The sequence below is a fragment of the Sander lucioperca genome, chromosome 14 (genome assembly GCF_008315115.2).
Source record: "Sander lucioperca isolate FBNREF2018 chromosome 14, SLUC_FBN_1.2, whole genome shotgun sequence".
In the NCBI taxonomy this organism is placed as follows: Eukaryota; Metazoa; Chordata; class Actinopteri; order Perciformes; family Percidae; genus Sander; species Sander lucioperca.
Window position 1 is genome coordinate 24,960,795 of NC_050186.1, and position 20,214 is coordinate 24,981,008.

The 20,214-nt window shown below is 41.3% G+C and overlaps 1 protein-coding gene across 5 annotated transcripts in view; it reads right to left on the bottom strand.

Moving 5' to 3' along the window:
• Positions 1-18,285, bottom strand: part of tsc1b (TSC complex subunit 1b) — a 39,849-nt gene extending 21,564 nt beyond the window's left edge. For 3 of the 5 annotated variants that reach the window (XM_031277506.2, XM_031277505.2, XM_035991551.1), the window contains exons 1-11: positions 18,197-18,284; positions 9,497-9,711; positions 9,160-9,263; positions 8,586-8,738; positions 7,421-7,565; positions 5,633-5,787; positions 5,466-5,539; positions 5,183-5,361; positions 2,603-2,721; positions 310-475; positions 60-181 (exon numbers count right to left, since the gene is read on the bottom strand). In XM_031277506.2, coding sequence (XP_031133366.1) covers positions 60-181; positions 310-475; positions 2,603-2,721; positions 5,183-5,361; positions 5,466-5,539; positions 5,633-5,787; positions 7,421-7,565; positions 8,586-8,738; positions 9,160-9,263; positions 9,497-9,711; positions 18,197-18,273 — 1,509 coding nt within the window. In that variant the 5' untranslated portion in view covers positions 18,274-18,284. Of the gene's footprint in view, positions 1-59; positions 182-309; positions 476-2,602; positions 2,722-5,182; positions 5,362-5,465; positions 5,540-5,632; positions 5,788-7,420; positions 7,566-8,585; positions 8,739-9,159; positions 9,264-9,496; positions 9,712-17,263; positions 17,533-18,196 lie in introns of those variants that run through there. The other 2 variants (XM_035991553.1, XM_035991552.1) reach the window with 2 other exon arrangements.
• Positions 18,286-20,214: the final 1,929 nt, after the last annotated feature.

Here is a 20,214-nt window from a genome sequence, read left to right on the forward strand (position 1 = left end):
CATCCTAAACTGTTGTCCTGTTATAATGCCATTTGTAAAATGAAAGGCAGAGAGCATACCTTTCTTGGTGGACTGGACTGGACTGTGTTGGCTGGTAAGGAGATTATGGGGAAGTCATCTGATAGGGTGGGAGGTGGGGAAGAGGTGGCTGGAGTGCCGGAGGCAGGCGTTCCTTTTCCTCCTGCTCGGGTCAAAACAATCAGCAGTCAGCAGAAAAGAACATTCCAGAGCGTCAGTTCAAACATCGATAACGCACTACAGTACACCGACAGCCGGGTTGAAATATATTGTAACAGTGTAAGGGTTGACCTGATGTGCAGTGGAAGCGGCTGGAAAGGTGTGAGGCACTGTGGGAGAGCTCCAAGTTGGGCGACATGCCCCTGGAGGAAGGGGGCGTGGCCATGCCACACAACGAGGAGGGGCTCCACAGAGAGTCCTTCCCCCCACAGGAAGAGTTGAGTTCACAGTTGGAGTTCTGCAAAGAAAGACCAAACAGCAAAAATGACTACAGATTACAGATCTGACAGAGCACAACATCAGGACATAGATACAAGCCATTGGGAAATACCCTCTCTGTCTGTCTTTCTTTAAGGGAGTTAGATTATTGTCTGCACGCAATATGAAATAACAGCCAGGCAAAATCGGCCTACCAGCACTTTTAAAGCCCACTAATTCCACTGTGAAACCACAGCCTGTTGTTTTTGCATTGTGGATTTAATACGGATTAATAAAATGAGATCTTAATAAGTTAGGCTAGCTATTTCCGTCTTTATGCTAAGATAAGATAACCAGGTGCTGGCTGTAATTTCATATTGAGCAGACACATTTCCTAAAATGTGTCTCTTAACGGAGGATCCCTTCTTATGCTCATGTGGTTCTCAACTTGTGAAATACATCTTAGCCAATTCACCCAAATCACCAAAAGCACATCATTTCATCACTCCTCGTAGTGTCTGGTCATGCAAATAGTTCTGCTTTAAATGCCTCTGAACCTTTTACTCCAATATATGGAGGGTTAATGGCATTTTGTTGGTGCTGCCCAAAACTATTACTACTACTACTACTACTACTCAATCCACAGATGAATTTTGGCAAACTGACCCTTTAAAGTGCCCATATTATGCTCATGTTCAGGTTCATAATTGTATTTTGAGGTTGTACCAGAATAGGTTTACATGGTTTAATTTTCAAAAACCACCATACTTTTGTTGTACTGCACATTGCTGCAGCTCCTCTTTTCACCCTGTGTGTTCAGGTCTCTGTTTTAGCTACAGAGTGAGACATCCTACTTCTGTACCATCTTTGTTGGGATTTGCACATGCGCAGTAGCTAGGTAAGGCTCACAATTGCTAGCTAGCTGTTTTTCTAACTGCAGTCAGTACAAGGCAGGATTAGCCGGGAGACTTCTTCTAAACGAGGGCGCACTTCCAACTTTGCGTGGAATACCTGCAGAGCAGGGACATGCAAGTAGTTCTTTTGTAGATTACGGTGAACTCGTGTGTGTTGTAGCAGTGTTTTGTCATTGAGAACGAGGGGGCTAATCGCTAGCATGGTTTAGCCCCCTCGTTTCGGCTAGTGACGTAGAAAACCCTGCAAATTTTGAACAGCTCACCCGGAGACTGAAGGCAGGTTACATTCAGAAACCCGTATCTCACTCAAAACAGCATGGATGGTTTTTTTTTTTCCAAGTTTGTATGTGTGTAGAAGCACCAGAGACAACAGATCCAGATTTGAGCCCCTTTGGCAGATGGTCCACCTTGCTGAATTCCTGACCTGACCTCTGACCTCACTTCAGAGAAGGGCCTGATATTGTTATATTGTTGATATAGTGTTGCTTTTGGCATCAATGGACTGCATTGTTACTGTTGTAATTTATTATTATTATTATTATTATTATTATTATTATTATTATTATTATTATATAAATCATTATAACTGAGGACCACTAGCTATTTATTATACTATAATCTAAAAATGTATGAAATGTAAAGTAATATGTCTATTAATAAGTAGACAACCCAAACTCCAGCCAATTAAAAATGATGTTTTTCCCAAAATGGCGGGTCTCCCATGTTTTCCCAAATGTTTCATCTGTCTGGGTCGGATGGAGTGTAACGCAGAGACAAATCCTCAGACGGACCCCAGGGGGGGCAGAAAAACACCCAGACCCCTCCCTCTTATGGCCAATAATAGAAAGGGAGAGACAGCATCTCCATGGCAACCAGCCCTCGGGAGTGTCTACAGCGAGGTGGCAGGACGAAAACAGGGGGGCATGTGTTGTGATTCCTGAAGCTTGACCCGCCTGTCTGCCAGCCTGCCGACTTTGATGACTCAAATCTGTCTGTACACTTGCTTTCTGTTAGCGGCTTTAAAATACCATGGAGTGTTGTGTACCACAAATACCGTTGTGTGGTTTTCGGAGGAAAGCACTGAGCTCACTACCTTTGACAGGTGATGTATGGAGTGTAAACATGGCCACGTGTACAAGAGCTAACAGCAAACACAAGCTTAACGACGCGGCGCTCTGGTACTACCCTCTGATCAGTCACTGACCAATCTTGTGGTTTTTGACAGCTTTTCACCATATTCTGGACACTCTTACCTGACGTCTGGAGGTCTGTGGGCTGCGGGAGGAGGACTGTGTCCCTGAGAAGGGGGGCAAAGACAGGGGCGGGGGCAGCGGCTGCCGCGGAGTCGAGAACGGGGTCGAAGAAGAGCTTCCTGTTGTCAAGAAGACAAAACAGTCTGATCAATCTTCAAATTGCTCTGCTCTTTTGCACATCACTGTCACTCTCCTTTAAACCAGTTAGAAAACACACACTGTTTAACATCGAAAACACAAGGGTCTCACTGAAAAACAACATAGCTGCCAAGGGTTGCACTAGGGCTTAAATGGTTCCCATATCGTTATATTACCCATAAAATGTTTCTCAACAGATTTCTTTCAGAAAATGTACTATATCATGAACGATGTTGATATTTATATAAAATTAAGAAGAACACTTTCACAGGTAAGAGTTTTGTTTATGCTAAAATACATATGGAACATCCGAACAAGATTTCAAACTCCCACTAGAAGTCAGATACAGATTAGCTGGCTGAGTTCCAGCAGGAAAGATGGATCGATAAAGTGTGCATACTAACAATTTTTTTTTTTTTTTTTTATAGATTATTTTTGGGCCATTTTAGGCCTTTATTTTGTATAGGTCAGCTGAAGACATGAAAGGGGAGAGAGAGAGAAGGGGGGGGGGGGAATGACATGCAGCAAAGGCCCGCAGGTCGGAGTTGAACCCGTGGCCGCTGCACCGAGGGGTAAACCTCTATATATGGGCGCACGCTCTACCAGGTGAGCTACCCAGGCGCCCCTAACAACTTGACATTATATGACATTATTCCATCCACACCTGAACTTTTGTTCTTGAATAGCATGTTTTATTTTATTACTGTCATGGTAAACATGATAATATATGAGGAGCCAAAACCCTGATTGCAACTTCCTGTCATAACTCTGTGCGTGTCATTTCCTGTTGTATCTTGTACCCTGTGTTAAGGGAAGTTGTCTGATAAAAATATAAAGCATCAGCGTTCTTTACTTGTTTCTCATTACTTATTAAAAATGATTACTTTTGCACTTGCTGCACTGGGTTGTAAGGGAGTGTAAATTTTAGAGCATGAATGAAACACTGAGATGTCCAATATTATCGTCAAATTTTAGCTCAATAATATGTATGTATGTATGTATGTATATGTATATGTATGTATGTATATATATATATATATATATATATATATATATATATACATACATACATACATACATACACACACACACACACACACACACACACACACAGTTTAGTATCAGTGTATATATTGGCCAATACTTAACAAGAAACTGTAGTACAGAAATACCAAAGATAAGTTAAATGTAATTTAGAAACAGTTGTTTGCATAGTTTTCCCAGCGGAGAACAATGCCAACATATTTTTTAAATAAAAATAAAATGTGTGTTTATAGTCTTGTGTTTATGGTAACAAATCCAGTATCATTGGGGCTCTTTAAAGTGGCATGTGTATAAGGGCTTTGCAATTAATCAAAATATTAAATACGATTTGGGCTCCTCATAAACACTAAAACAAAGTCATCGAGACAAATGATTATTTTGCAGATTACGTTTTGGAAGTTAATTTATTTTGTCTTGTATTCTGAATGTAAAATAAAAGGAAAACGGGATTAAAGGATATTTCACACTTTAGGCAGGGCTGTAGTACTCGAGGCCGGACTCGGACTTGAGTCCGTACTCGAGCCGCTTTTCTGTTGTCTCAGACTCATCTTGTACTCTTTGGTATTCGGACTCAGACTTGTCTCGGACTCGGCCATTGGACTCGCCAAATATTCTAGTTGGTCTCGACCGAATCCAGCACTATATGCTTTTGTTCTAAAGTAACTTCCTCCTTCAAAACAAAACCACTGATGAAACGTGCTCGTTCAGAAAACAGGTATTAGTTGAATTCAAAATCCATCTAGAACAGGCATCGAGATTGGTGGCCTGGTATACACCTGGCTGCGTCATATACCTCAATCTTCAGGTATCAATCATTTTCATTTTGGCCATAGACACAATGTCTTTGTACTATGAATTCTTCACGACAAGTAATAAGTTCAAGAATGGGAACATTTCCATTTTATATTTTAAGTAAATATTATGGCTTAATTGGATCCTATAGTGTTTTATTGCACTTGCTTTTGGATTATTACAAATAATAAAGCAAAAATGATCATCTTAATAGAAGATGTACCGTCTCTCACATCACATAAATTACGAACAGTTAAGTAAATGGTCTTGAAGAGGGTTCTTTTTTTTTCCTGTCTCGGTATTGACTGTCTCTCATTTCGACTCGGTCTTGACTTGGACTTGAACCTCTTTGGACTCGGTCTTGACTCGGTCTCGACTAGTCCTGGTCTTGGACTTGTCTTGGACTCGACAAAGGTGGACTTGACTACATCCCTGCTTTAAGGTGTTTCACTGTTTTTTAACTTCAATAATTGCAACATCGTTCCAAAAGACAATGAGTCATGGTATTGAATAATCATGATTTCAGTATTGACCAAAACAATCATAATTAGGATTTTTTTTTTTCTATAATGGAACAGCCCTGATATGTATGAAGTGTTTTCTGACCGTAGCTGCTGTGGAGGTCAGTGTAGGGGCTGGAAGTGCAGTCTTGTGGTCGCAGGTGGATCTGGGGGTAAAAGTTCTCAGGCATGGTGGCGTAGCCCTCCTCACAGGAGGCCTCCTTGGGGTCTAGAGACACTTTGGCACATTCAATGACGATATCGTGGATCTCATATTTTTTCCACCTACGGCGAAGCAGAGCACCATTGGTCAAAGAGATGCGGTAGACTTCGGAAAAGAAGATGAAACGAAAGTGTTCCCTTGCCAGGCAGAGCGGTGTGGGACGTACCTGGTGGGGTCGAGCTCATGGTCCTTGGTTCCTGTCACCAGTTCTGGGTGAATACGAACGTGTTCAAGCATCGGCTGAATGAAAGGTTAAACACAAAATCTAGATTAGTAACAATAATCATATGGCTACAAAAACTCTGTAAAGAGCGGCAGGGATAATATCCTCACCTTCACTACTTCCTCAAAGGTTTCCATGTTCTCCTTCATGCTGTAATGGGAGCGCAGGTAGGACACAAAGTTGCAAGGATACATGCCGTAGAGTCGGTGGAAGAGGGAGTATACGCTGGCGTGCAGGTGGATTAGGTAGACCTCGGAAATGTGCCCTGAACGAGTAAAAAAACATCAAAAAGGGGGAAAAAGCACAAACTTGAACTGCCAAGAGAATTGTCAAACCCAGTTACATTTTTTTTTGTAGTTTGTTTTCTATTTCGTCCGCCCAGCCTTCCTCCCCTTTCACCAAATTTGGATTTTTCGCGCTCCAGTTAACTGCCTACTGTGCATGGCTGAGTGCAAACATCCATTCAGGAGCCTATGAGTGGTCGACTCTTTGGTAGATGAGATTTAAATAATGCAGTAAATACTATATTAAGTTGCCTTTTTACAGTGCCAGGCAATTTTTCTCACAATATTAATTAGGGATATGTTCTGAAATTAATATCCGTTGCTGCACTAGAAGTTCGTATGGGAGGAGTTACCACCCCAATAGTCTACATCCACGACGTTCCACTTCTGGGATTGTTCAGGTGCCGCCGGAAATTCCGCCGGACGTCTCTCATTTTCGGCCGGATGTCCGTTACCTTCCGCTTTCTTTGTGTTGGCGTTCTAAACTCCGGTTGATTTCTGAGGACTATGGTTAACTGCTCCTCAGATCTCTGCAGGGTAAATCCAGACAGCTAGCTAGACTATCTGTCCAATCTGAGTTTTCTGTTGCACGACTAAAACAACTTTTGAACGTATATCCAGAGGTTATTTTTTCCAGAGGCACCGTGCGGTGCTTAGCGCCGACCAAGACGATTATGATTGGTTTAAAGAAATGCCAATAAACCAGAGCACGTTTTTCTCCCATCCCAGAATGCTGTGTGGACTAGCCAGACCCTCCTCCACAGCGCTGTGGAGGAAGGTCCGGCAATGCGAGACTACCACCCCAAGGACCATCTGGGGCTGACCTACTGAAAATTATCTAAATCAAATTGACTTGACTGATACATGTAGCAACGACATGTTTTGTGAGACATGACTAGGGGTGTCACGATTCTCCAAATCCTCGATTCGATTACATTTTTAATTCTAAGGTCACGGTTCGATTCTCAATTTTTACATTTTTCTTTTTTTAAAGCACAGGTTGCTATGCCATTTTTAGACTAGACTTTTATGCAATCTACTATCTGACCTTTGTTCGCAATGTACCACACTACATTGCTCTGTTTAGGCTACAAAACGTGCATGCAGGCTAAAATTCAACCGTGCAGTTTTGTTGGGATGAGCAGAAGGAAACTCCACTAGCTGCTAGGCTAATGTGCAATGGTAAAACACACAGAATATGGTACAATCACATAGCAGAGCTTGCAAACTGTGGCATTTTTGTCGACAACGCAAACGTTGTCAACATAACTCCCTGAAAATCCAAAATACTTCCACACTGGCGACTTCAGCGAAAGAGGAGGGGGCTCAAGTTCTGTCGATGGGTCTCCTGCATCTGCAGTTGCCATGCTATCTTTTGACTGGCTCTAGCTAAGTTACAGGAGGTTGACTCTCAGCACTTCAACACGTGTGGTTTTTTTCCGCTTACATCCATGTTGGCAAGCCGACCGGACGTGACATGGGGGCGTGGCAGCATCGCTACAATTCCGTTTTTTTTTTTTTTTTATTTGAAGTTCGAGATTGTGACTTCATTTCGGTCGATTTCGAATTAAAATCAAAATCGTGACACCCTTAGACATGACAGGAAACTCCTACCGGGATTCTTTAGGTTCCAAGATGCCAGGCGGCCGAAGATGTCGAAATACTCCCACAGGTGTTGTTTCCCAGCTTGAGGGATCATGGGTAGCAGAGTGATCAGCACCAGCACTCCAGTTATCAGCACCACAACGTCCGTGTCCGTCTGCCGGGTAAGTTGAGACACAAGTATTCACATTTGTGATAAAGGCAGAGATTAAAATGTTGGTAAATATGTCATTATCAGTCCCTACAGAAAAACGTGATTATGCGATCGCATAATTCAAGTCATAATCAGCCAAAGTCTGCATATTTATGCGGGGGCCGCATTTTTTCAAATACGCCGCACTTCGCTGCATAAATTGCAGATTTCCGCGCAAAATATGTGGGACTTGCATGATTTCATAATCCCCGCATTTTCGTTGCAAAAAAGTCACATATATCTTAGCAGAAAGTTGAAAAATGTTGCGTTTACTTCACATGAGAGCAGCCATGTTCCCCTGTTGCCATGGGAACGTTATGAAGTGACATTATAAAGTGACGTTATGAAGTGACGTTACGCGACGTGAACATCATCGAAAAGCTGCAAACCCCGCGATGAAGCCATGATGAAATCGCAGTTTTTGCAAGTTCCCGCAATCTCATCGCATAAAATTGCATAAATATCCCGCATATTCCATCGCATTTTTTAAGAAAACGTGCCGCATAATCAAGGATTTTTGCCCGCAACAATCACAAAAAAACTCTGCATTTTTCTGGAAGGACTGCATTATGATGAAGAACATTGTACCAAAACCAGTATTTACAAGTGGGAACTTTTATAGGAACGGCTGCAACAATAAGTCAAGTCAATTTTATTTCTATAGATAGCCCTATGTGACAAATTTGTCTCAAGGGGCTTTAGATAGGTACAGCGTACGACACCCTCTATTATTACACTCTCCATTCGGCAGTCTTAAAGCTTAGGGTGATATGAATGCGTGTACCAAAGTTCATGGCAAACCATCCAACAATTCTTGAGGCATTTAAATCTGGACCAGAGCAGAGGAAATATGTCTTTGAGGAGGAGTCTGACTAAATATCACATCTTCTATGTGCTATCAATTCTAAGGCTGGAGGAGAAATCTCCTCTTAGTGCCTTGACGAGGAGATTTCTTTGTTCGCCGAGTTCTAACCGGGTCGTTACCTTTAGGCATTTGAGCAGCGAGAGCAGCAGAGGGTATCGAGCGATCTTGTGGATCCAGGACGGCTGCTTGCGGATTACATGGCCGAGCAGGGTGAGGGTGGGCAGGCGGCAGGCCTGCTTGGTCATACACTCATTCATCTTGTCCAGAAGGTGCTGAGAGGGAGGGAGGGACAGCAGAGTTTGCTCTGTATTTAACACAATTATGGTGGCTGGAGTTTTTTTTCTTGTTATTAATTAATAAGGAAACTATAATTAGGGAAACTTAATTTAGAATTGCACTTTTTTTTCATATCTATGTATAGATAAAGAAGAACTTACATTTCTATTCTTGCACAAAATATAAAAATTCAAGCACTTTTTTTTATTAAACTTCCAAGGCATTGATTTTTCTCTCTCAAATTTACAAACTTTCAAGGACCCATGGGAACCATGTCACATGTAAGGCATGCCATCATAACAAGCAGATCCTCTAATCCCGGCGATTCAACTGGAATGAATTGATTTCACTGCAAAATGTTGCCGTTTTAAATCCTGGCGTGACCAGGCATCAGGCTTGTGTAGGGGCGTTTCTCACCTTATCGTGTGGCTCTCTGACTGAGGAGAGGATATGCATGGCCTGGGCAGAGTTTGTTTCCAAAAAGTAGTCCACCAGCCCGTTCAGCAGCATGGACCCTCGCTCTTTGGAAGGAAAATTTTAATGAGTTTGTTTTTGAAAGAAAGAGTAGTAGGCAAGTAGAAAGAAAGTCTGTTCAAACATATGGTAAAAAAAAGGACATTAATCAAGCAATCTGGGGTGATCCTGACACACTGACCAAACTCATGAGTAAAGTTACGATATCTCAAAGCTCCCCAGAAAGCGGGAAACCACATAGATAAACCATGTTGGCGTTAAACAAGCCAAGCTGCCCTACCAGTGCTGAGATGCTCGTTGATGACGCCTCGGATCTCTTCTAGCTGGTGGAGGTCGGAGGTCTCAAGGAGCGGGAGGAGGTCCCCCACGTTGGGCTGCTCCCTGGCCATGGTGGTGACAGTGCTGGAGGGGGAGGCCGCGTCTCTCTCGCTGTGTCCGTCCCTGCCTGCCTGGAGGACTCCTGGGGCCACCCACCAACACAGTCTCCAGGCACCTCTACATCGCACCAAGAACAATTCGTAAACATTTCCCAGAATTAGTTAGAGCTGTGATCTCAGGATTAGCAGTCACATAATACCAACTCAGTACTGGGAAGCAGGGTTTGTGCTAAAGGCATTTCTTCAACATGGCAACAAATGGTTGTGTTGTTCTTAATGAGGTAGCTAGCCCTTCATCAAATGTACTCACAGACAAGGAATAACACCTCTAAATGATCAAATGAACTACATTTTTTGGAGGTTACAGATGGGCGTTGCTTCAGTTCCCATTAGGTCATTCTATTAGAGAACCACATGTGATACCACAGCATATGAAGTATATGAAGTATGAACACAATGGTTTTGCTATAAAGACTTGCACATTTCATGGTTACGAAATTCTGTATAACCATCAAGTAAGAGTACTGTATTTATACATTGTCTTGTCTAATGAGACAGTCACTTCTGGTGTGGATATTGGTGACAATGGTGGAACCATAATTACTAACAGGACTGTTTTCATGAATTGACAATATAATAGCTTTGTGATGGGATACTATGCCAAATGAGAGCAGCACAAAGCAAAGCCCTTAAACCCCCAACTGCTCCAGTGGAGCTGCTCAGTTGCCAACAGATAAGAATGTGCTGGGCAGCTTCCAGGTGTGTATGTGTGTGACTGTGTAAAAAAAAAAAAAAAAAAAGAGCACCGCTCTGAAACTTCCCTGGATAAATAAAAGGTTAACGTGCCTGCTGGAAGCTGAAACAGATGCAATAAGAGCGGGGAGATTGAACTAAAAGTTGTGGTCCAAACAGCTTAAACACCACTGACAACAATGACTGCAAGCTGTGTGTTGGCTATAATGGATTAAGTGATACATTCAGCAAAGATCACTAGCAACTGTACGCTGTCGGCCCTAGCCTGCTAATCGAAATGACAAACCTAAATGATTAATCATTTAAAAAGGTAGCCCAGCATAAAACAGCAGACACACAAAGTTAGTGGCAAGTTGGTGAACATATTGGAGCGTTTAGCAGCTAAAGAGCCAGATGTTTCCCTCAGTGGGGTAGTCGGGAAATAAGCACTAAAAAGGACAGTTAATGTTGGACTTTCATATACCAGGTGGACACAAACAGGACTCCTAATAAATGCTAATGTTGCTCTGTGTCCTCTGGCTGTACAAATAAGCAACCGCTTGTCAACACATCATAGCCCTATTAACTTTATACGGTGATAATATGGCAACGTGGGGTTTATGTGCGCACGGGTGACACGACAATCATTCCTGCCAATGGTTTCACACTATTCCACTGATCCACAGAGGGTGGTGACATGCCAACATATGCAGCAGCAATGCCCAAACTAATTTTCCCTTCCCAAAAGGCCTTTTTCACAGCAGACATTTTGACTTTGTCATAGTAGGAAAAGCACAGATGTTACCAATAACATGAATGGCGGCTCAGTTCTATTCAAGTGCCACAGTAAGTCATGGCCGTGTGACAGCGAGCCGACATGCACAATACCAGGACCCTGAAACTGAAGCAGCTAAATGGAATTCAGCCATCATTAAATGCATTATTTACACCTGAGACTCTCCTACTGTCAAAATGTGTTCAGCAACCAAGGCGTACATATTGTGTTACTGAAATGGGAAAATAAATCATTTTCTCAGGAAAGTACAAACTCAGGCAGGCAGGCATCGATAACTTCTATCCCCGAAAACACAACGAATGCTGAGTCTGATAACAAAGCTATGCTTTTCTACATCACCACAGAACATGTGAACATCACACTCTGTGGGTATAACTAGCTTAGGGCCCATTTCATCACTGATTTTCCATTGCAATCCTAGTGTTGTTTTTTTTTTTTTTACATGACTCATTGAGAATACTATAACTGAACCATACTAGAGTTTCCCCTAGGTTTTTAGAGGACTTTTAGGCACAAATGACGCCATGCGCTCATTTGCATATCACTGGTGTGACCGTGCATTCATTTGCATAAAACTTAGTGGTTGTGTTGGTTGCGGCGCGAAAGAGAGCTCACCCCAGGCCATATAAGAGAAATATTTAGCCAAATAATCACAAACTCACTTTAGGGACATTGTATCTATGTTCCTAGAGATTGGCATGGTTTTATTTCAGTTAGCCTAATAGCTGGTTTGATTTGCATTGAGAGATGATTTTATGGAAAGTACCCCATGCCAATCTCTAGGTATGGTGAAGGGTATGTGATGATGTGGGGCTATTTTAATTCCAAAGGCCAAGGGAACTTTATCAGGATGCATAGTATCCTGGATTCATGAAATAACTGGCCTTTAAAAATAAAAATCTGCCTGCCTCTACGGGAATTTAACATAGGGGTGTACTTACTTATGCCCCCTGTATTTTAAGGAAGAGCATTTATTTATTTACGAAACATTATTCATTCACAAAGAAAATTGGTGTCCTTAAAGGTTGGATTTTTCCTCATTTTTTTAATTAAGGCATTAAGATCAATTCCCAAAAGATGGTTTTTTTATTCCTCTTTTTAGTCAACTTTAGCATGGGTGTGTAAAAGTATGCAAGCCACTGTATGCAGTGTAGACTGAATGAATTTCATAAAAAATGTATTAAGTCCTTTTTTTGGTGAAAAGTAGCTGCTTCTCTCACACACACACACACACACACACACACACACACACAGTTTCAAGATTAGTGTCACCAATTTAGCATCTGACGAAGGTGTCACCCCTTCTGTTCCTGAGTTGTGATGTTGAAAGATGGCCAGAAAAGCGCCTTTTGCAGAACATGATTTCACAGTATAGGCTAGCTGACCTTTGACCCTGGTTCTGTCTTAACAAACCATCTGGAGTGTGAGGTCACCCTAGTTGACCCCGCAAAAAGATAACTAGTTTCAATCTTCGCCATTTACTATCAGTGCCCAAAACGAAGAGTTTAATTTAAGAGCTATTTTTTAACATTTATTATTATGCTGACTATATCGGAAATGTGCTTTTCAAACCACCTGGCCTAATGTGTTTACCATTTCAGGTAATATTAGTCTATTTAGGTTGTCTATGATACACTGAGGCTACTAGACGCTCAGTCAGTAATTCAAGTAAAGGAGGTCAGGGGAGCTTTGCAAAGCTCCATCTGAAAAACAGGTATGAATAATCCTGACAGGCAGGTCATTATCGTCAGGGAGAGTGTCTGCACCCAGCAGCTTATTCCCTAACACAGGAGTAATGAATCAGCACCAGACATCTTGTCAGCTCTTAAGATCTCCTTTCAACCCTTTGGCCAAAACACTCAACATGCTAGAGGATGAGAATCCTACAAAACTATTCCATTAGCTCAGAATATGCGATCTTTCAACACAGTCACATGCTACCAAAGCTAAGACAACAGGAGCTGAATTGGAGTGCGACAAGAAGAAGTGAATCAATAAGCAGTGTATTTTATCTTAGTTCCACTAAAGTCACATGTCAGATAAAAAAAAAAACAAAAAAAAAACACTGCCCTCTGGGAAGAAACAAATAAACAATATTAATGTCTTCGAGCCACTCTCATTCATAACTAATCAAAATGTGCAAATGCGCTCTCGTTTGTTGATTCACAGAAGAGGTCACAGCGCAATTGTTTCCCTGTTTCCAATTCCCTGTCTATACTTGTATATCACATTGCACTTTTCTGCTCTTTTTGCACTTCTGGTTGGACGCAAACTGCATTTCGTTGTCTTTGTACTTGTACTCTGCACAATGACAATAAAGTTGAATGTAAAAAAGAAAATTAAAAAAATAATAATAAAGTGCGCAGTCATGGGGTTTGGGATTGGGGTTTTTTTTCTTGCAGGGACAGGTCAGTGGAACAAACACGACCCACCCTCAGTGTGATCTCAGGCAGCTTGGGAACGCTCAGGAGGACACAAAGGACCTTTATGCGGCCCGAGCACTTCTATGTACACACACTGGAAGTTAACATTTGACTGTGTGCAAGCTGTTAGCAACAGCCTCCTTCTCTCCTGGGTGAATATTTTAAAGCACTTTAATAAAAAAAGACACAAGCAGCCTGCTCGGTCCATTTGAAAGAATGATTCTCATCCACCCAACTGCCCTGTTCAGTTAGCAAAATAGCACATTTCCTTTCATCTCCTTGCTGCAGGCCGGGGATGAAAAGGAAATGGGAATGTAGGAGGGGTTAACTGGACTAAACAGAATGTAGAGCAACTAACAATTATTTTCATTACAGATTAATCTGTCAATTAATATTTGGACGGATCCATTCACTTTTTGGTCTATAAAAATGTCAGTAAATAGAGCAAAATGCCCATAAAAAGTTCCCAGAGAATGGGACGTCTTGATCGCTCCGACCAGCAGTCCAAAACCCAAAGATATTGATATCATAGTAAATCCTTATATATAAGAAACTGGAAGCAGATGTTCCAGAATGTTGTTTTTTTTTTTTTAATTAACAGTAAGTATCAAAAATGTTGTCTTTTCGGTAGGGCTGCACGATATTAGGAAAATATCTAATTGCAATTATTTTGACTGATATTGCGATTGCGATATGATTCACGATATTGGAGGGAATGATCCTTTTTGTATCATTATTCTCATTTTCATTGAAAAATATTTTTTTTTAAAAATGATTAAAGTGTGATTTTTTGCGAGGATCTGTACCAAACAAAGATTTTTTTCTTTAGTCTGTAGGATAGGATTAGAATGGTTTGACACATATTTTGCCTTTAACAAATATTGCCCCCCCCCCCTGCAATTTGGATATTGCGATTTCGATAAAATTGCAAATAATTGTGCGGCCCTACTACTTTTCGGTCAGTCAACTTATCAATTAAGTGACTAATCATTTCAGCAATAATAAGGTTATGAGCCTGCACGTGCATTTACACTTTAGAGTAACTGACAGCGATGAGGATACAGATCAATAATTCAACTGATTCAGAGACAACAGTGAATGTTAACTTTCTTCACATAAATATTATCTAAATTTAATATGCACAAAAAAAAAAATGCAGGACTGTTATACATATGCTCTTTCTAGCTTTGTGTATATGTTCATTTAATTTGCTAACAACTGTTAGATCTCTCATACGTGGGACATTTTACGTATGAGGTTAATATATTGTGCCGTTAGTTGCTGTTGGGTTTGCATAGCGGGATGTTTGGTGAGTCGTTTATTTTATGCGTCTGAATTAGAGCTGGGCAATATATCGATATTGTAACGATATCATGATACGAGACTGGATATCGTCTTAGATTTTGGATATCGTAATATCGCGATATGACACAAGTGTTATCTGTCCCTGGTTTTAATGGCTGACTGACCAGACTGTTCTAGCTTTTCTATTATTTGCCTTTACCCACTTAGTTATTATATACACATAAATGATGATTATCAAAAATGTCATTGTGTAAATATTTTTTGTAAGCACCAATTGTCAACACTACAATATCGCCGCAATATCGATATTGAGGTACTTGGTCAACAATATCGTGACATTAGATTTTTTTTCCATATCGCCCAGCTCTAGTCTGAATAATTCCACGGGGTGTCGGTCATGTAAATGGCAAGGCAGACACAAGAGTAGAACTATTCATTCATTCATATTTTATAGCTGCACGACTGATGAAAAACTGCAGCACAGGGCCGGCAAATATGCAAAAGGATTTATCCAAAAATATGTATAAAATCAGTTGATATCTTATTAGGCTGTCAATGTAGAAGAATAGAATAGAAGAATTTAAAAAAAGAATCCCACAAACACTAGAAAAACTAACTATTACCAGTGGGTGGGTATCATCCGAATTTATCAGTGCTGAAGAACAAAACAAGCAGTATGAAGACATTTAGGCTGTGGGAGGTTGTGGTTAACTTCATTAATGGAAAAAAAAAAAAAAAAAAAAAAAAAAAAAAATCACACAGACCCTCACTCATCCCAACAGGCGACTAGAGCTGCTTTACCGACCCCAGGACCCTTCATTTAGATCAGGAGATATCCATCTTATGTTAGACTACATCTTATTTGGGTTAAGTTCTTGTAAGGCTGCTTCTGTGTTGGGACATTAAATGCTGATGCACTGAGACGCTTCCAATGTTTTGTTAAATTAGATTATTGTAGAAAAAAAACATGTTCATATTCATCAAACAAGAGGTATTGAAAAAAAGCATTGTTCTTGATAACAGTACCAAAAAAAACTAGTATTGCACTATAATTTGTATTGGTCCCTATGGCCCATAGGGACCTTGAGGACAGTGGGTTCATGGTACCGGTACATTTTTTTTAAAGAAATCTAAATTTAAAAATAATAATTATAATTAATAACATTGGTAATGTTACTGTCCATATACTCAGTAGGCCTATTAGTTGCATTGTACTACTTTCAGGACACCAAAACAGACAAAGTTTTTTTCCCCCCTAATTCTAATCCTTCCAGTGAGAAGAACACCTGGGTTTAGAAAATGAAATGTACAGAAAATAAAACTGAATAAATAAAATATAACAATTCTAAATATTGACAACATTTCAGAGACATGAGTTTTTGGTTTCTGCTCAGACATCGAACTCATGACCACGTACAGCCCCCTGCTACTAAGACAATAACTTTATCATAATTTGGGCAAATTATGACGAACAGACATTAGCAATGGTGACAGTGAGTCCAGTATAATGTGACCAAGGGATTCACTAGTATCAAACGGTGACACTAGTGAACCGTTTTGTCTCCATGGTGAAAAGGAGAAACTGATGGAGAATGAATGAACACATGCTAGACAGCAGGATATTAATGATTAACATAACAGGGGAAAACCGTGCATGCAAGTGCGTTTGCAGCCAAAATATAAAAGACAAATAAAGAAGTATGATGCAAAAAGCTGCAAGAGATATTTTGACAGTGATGCATAAAGAGGCAGCAAATTAAAAAAAAACACACACACACACACACACACACACACACACACACACACACACACACACACACACACACACACACACACACACACACACACACACACACACACACACACACACACACACACACACACACACACACACACACACACACCAGGCCATAATGATAATCTGTGATCGTGACATGCACAATGTGAGCGGAACAGAGCCTGACCGAGCCCGGACCGGACCGGCTGAGAAGCAGCAGTGCTGCTGGCTGCTGGCTGCTGCCTGTCGTAAACAACTCGCAGAGAACAATGGGCAGGGTTGGGTTTACTTTATCGGATTATGAAAAAAATATGCAAGCATCTTTCCTCTAGCAAAGCGATAACCCCACTCAAACATCACAGAAAACGCAGATATAACCACGGATACATGTCTAAAGCATCAACATATGCTCAATCCATCACCGGCTCTTTCCAAAAACAAGTCAGTCCCAACGCCAAGAGCTAACGTTAGCTGGCAGCAGCGACCCACACTCGCTAGGGGGATTCATCTTGCCTGTCAGTCGCGTTCAATCGGCGGAGAAGCAAGCCAAACACCTCGTTTGCAGTAAAATAAGTCATACGCGTTAAGATTCGCAGTAAGAAAAACACAGGAGACATTAATAATCGGACCTGTTTACCTGTTAGAGTAGCTGCACTCCACAGGGCGCCGCCATCTTGAACACCTCACAGCCCATCCCACCGAAGTCAGCCTCCGCTGTCGGGCTACATGCAAACTAATCCCATAAGTTAGCGCCCCGCGCGTCGCAGTTACAACTTTTACAACTCATTGACCCAAACAACAACTAAACCAAATGTGTTAAATGACATCTGATAACTCAGATGTAGTCATTTCATGCGTGCACCGGCAAATTATTCGCTGTGTTGCAAAGCTAAGATTGTTTTTCTCATCTCCCCATTGGTGGAAGGATGAAATGTGTGTAATGCGGTTTCGCGTGACCCACATGTGAAAAGCGCACGCGCATATTAGATTTTTATTTTCTCCCAGGTAGTGTTTTTATTTATTTTTTTAAAACATCATCAATGGGTAGTGAGGAGATCTATATGGAAGCTCATAAACGGCAGAAAAAAGAATGGATGAAAAATTATAGCCAAATGTCTGTGTATGTATGTGTGTATGTATGTATGTATGTATGTATGTATGTATGTGTGTGTGTGTGTGTGTGTGTGTGTGTGTGTGTGTGTGTGTGTGTGTGTGTGTGTGTGTGTGTATGTATGTATGTATGTATGTATGTATGTATGTTTTAATTTATATATGTATGTATGTATGTGTGTGTATGTATGTATGTATGTATGTATGTTTGAATTTATGTATGTATGTTTGTATTTAATTTTAAAGTCAAAATAATTGAAAAGTAAGTCAAAATGCTATTTCTATATTTTAAAGTCAGGATTATGAGGTAATATTTCAAAATGTTTAACTTATCCTTTCTCATAACTGTGACTTAAATTTAATAATTTGTCAAAAGTCAAAATGATAACTTATTATGTCGTAATTTGACTAAAACGTAATAATTATGACATCATTTCACATAAAAAGTCAAAATGACGACTTACTACAGTGGGGTCCGGGACCCCCTAGGGGTCTAGGCGGGGTTTCCAGGGGGTCTCCAGCAAAAAAGGGAATCATTTATTGTCACTATAAATTCCATGCAAAGTAACACAGTAATAGAATCAGGTCTTGATATTCGCTTTTTTGCTCATTAGCCACTGTGGCTAGTAGGTTTTTAGTGGGTCGCAGCGGCTTGCTGGTTTGATGTGCTATACAGGCCACCGTACTCCGGCCGTGGGCTGCCACTGCACACTGGGTCACAGCTGTGTTCCTATCGGGCAGTGGCACACTAAAAACAGCCACCAGTGTTACAATAAAAAGGCATGCCACGCGCCAAAGTGGCTAGTGAGAGTGACTGTGTTACCCGCCACTGCCGAAATGTACCCGCATTTGCCGGGTGCTAATGTCAAGCCCTGGATAGAATGTAGCCTATGACTTTTGGTCATGGAGACAGAGCGCATTGAGTCATACTCTGAAAACCATGCCCACTGCAGGGGAAAACAATCAGCACCACAATATGGGTTATTTGCTATGTTGGTAGTGCATCCCATCACACTAGCCTAGAAATCTAGACGCACCCTAGCGGCAGCAAATGTAATTTGCAGCCAGGGTCAGTCTAGCAACTCTCCGTTGGCTTGCGAGCTGGAAAAACCAAACTCTAGTCAGGCCAATCACATCGTGTATAGAGTCGGTGGGCGGGCTTAACATAAGGACGGCAGAGTTGCGACTGAAAACAAAGATGGCTGCTGCTGCTGGCGAACAGTGGTCTTTCGAATCGGCTTTAGCCGCGACTCTGGAAGACTTGGAGTTTAGCACTGAAGTCATTCTTAAAAAAGGAAGATGTGTTCGGAGTTTTGCCGACCGGATACGCAAAGGGTTAATCTATCAACTAGCGTTGCTCTGGTTGGCTATGAGGAATTTGAAAGACAACCCGCCCCTCGGATTGAGCCCTGCCAATGGTGAGTTCCCAGACCCAACATCTTGATGGGTTCCTCTCAAAACGTGATTCCATAAAAATCAAATTAGTTATTCTTAACATTAATTCAAGTTGGCTTCACATCCATGCTCTTTTACAGTAACACTTACCACTGCAAAATAGATACAACAAGAACACATATAATCACAAACAGAGCAAATTAATAAACAAGCCTCAATCAGACTTAAACATGCTGCTGTGCTATGTGTGTGTGTGTGTGTGTGTGTGTGTGTGTGTGTGTGTGTGTGTGTGTGTGCGTGTGTGTGTGTGTGTGCGCGCGCGCGCGCGCGTGTGTGTGTGTGGGCTTGTTTAACTATATTCGTGGAGTCCAAAAACCGGGAGTCCAGTATACTTGTGGGGTCCCGACAGCTTTGTGGGGCCAAAATGCTGGACCCCACAAGTTTAAAGGGCTGTTTGAGGGTTAAGACTTGGTTTTAGGGTTAGAATTAGGTTATGGTTAGGTTTGGGGTAAGGGTTAAGGTTAGGCATTTGGTTGTGATGGTTAAGGTTAGGGTAAGGGGCTAGGGAATGCATTATGTCAATGACGGTTCCCCACAAAGATAGTGCCACAAACCTGAGCCGAAGGCCCCCAAAAGTACAGGTAAGACTCGCATAAAAGATGACATTATCTGTGTGTGTGTGTGTGTGTGTGTGTGTGTGTGTGTGTGCGTGTGCGTGTGCGTGAAGCTTTATTATGAACTCGCCCCTCTGACAAACTTCTTTTTTTAAATGATTTTCAATCCAGATAACATGCACAACATAGGCTATGTAAGATACATACACACATTGCATAACATGATTTAAAAGGCTGCTCAGTTTAATATTGTGGAGAAATAAAGCCTAGTCACAGAACTGATTCAGAGATTGTTTTTTTAAAGAATATTTTTTTGGGCTTTTCCGCCTTTAGGTGGTCGCCAGGTCGGATTCGAACCCTGGACCTCTGCGTCGAGGAATACACCTCCATGTTTATGTGCGCCTGCTCTACCCACTGAGGCAACCCGGCCACAGATTCCGAGATTGTTTTAAGGGTAAATGAATGAAAT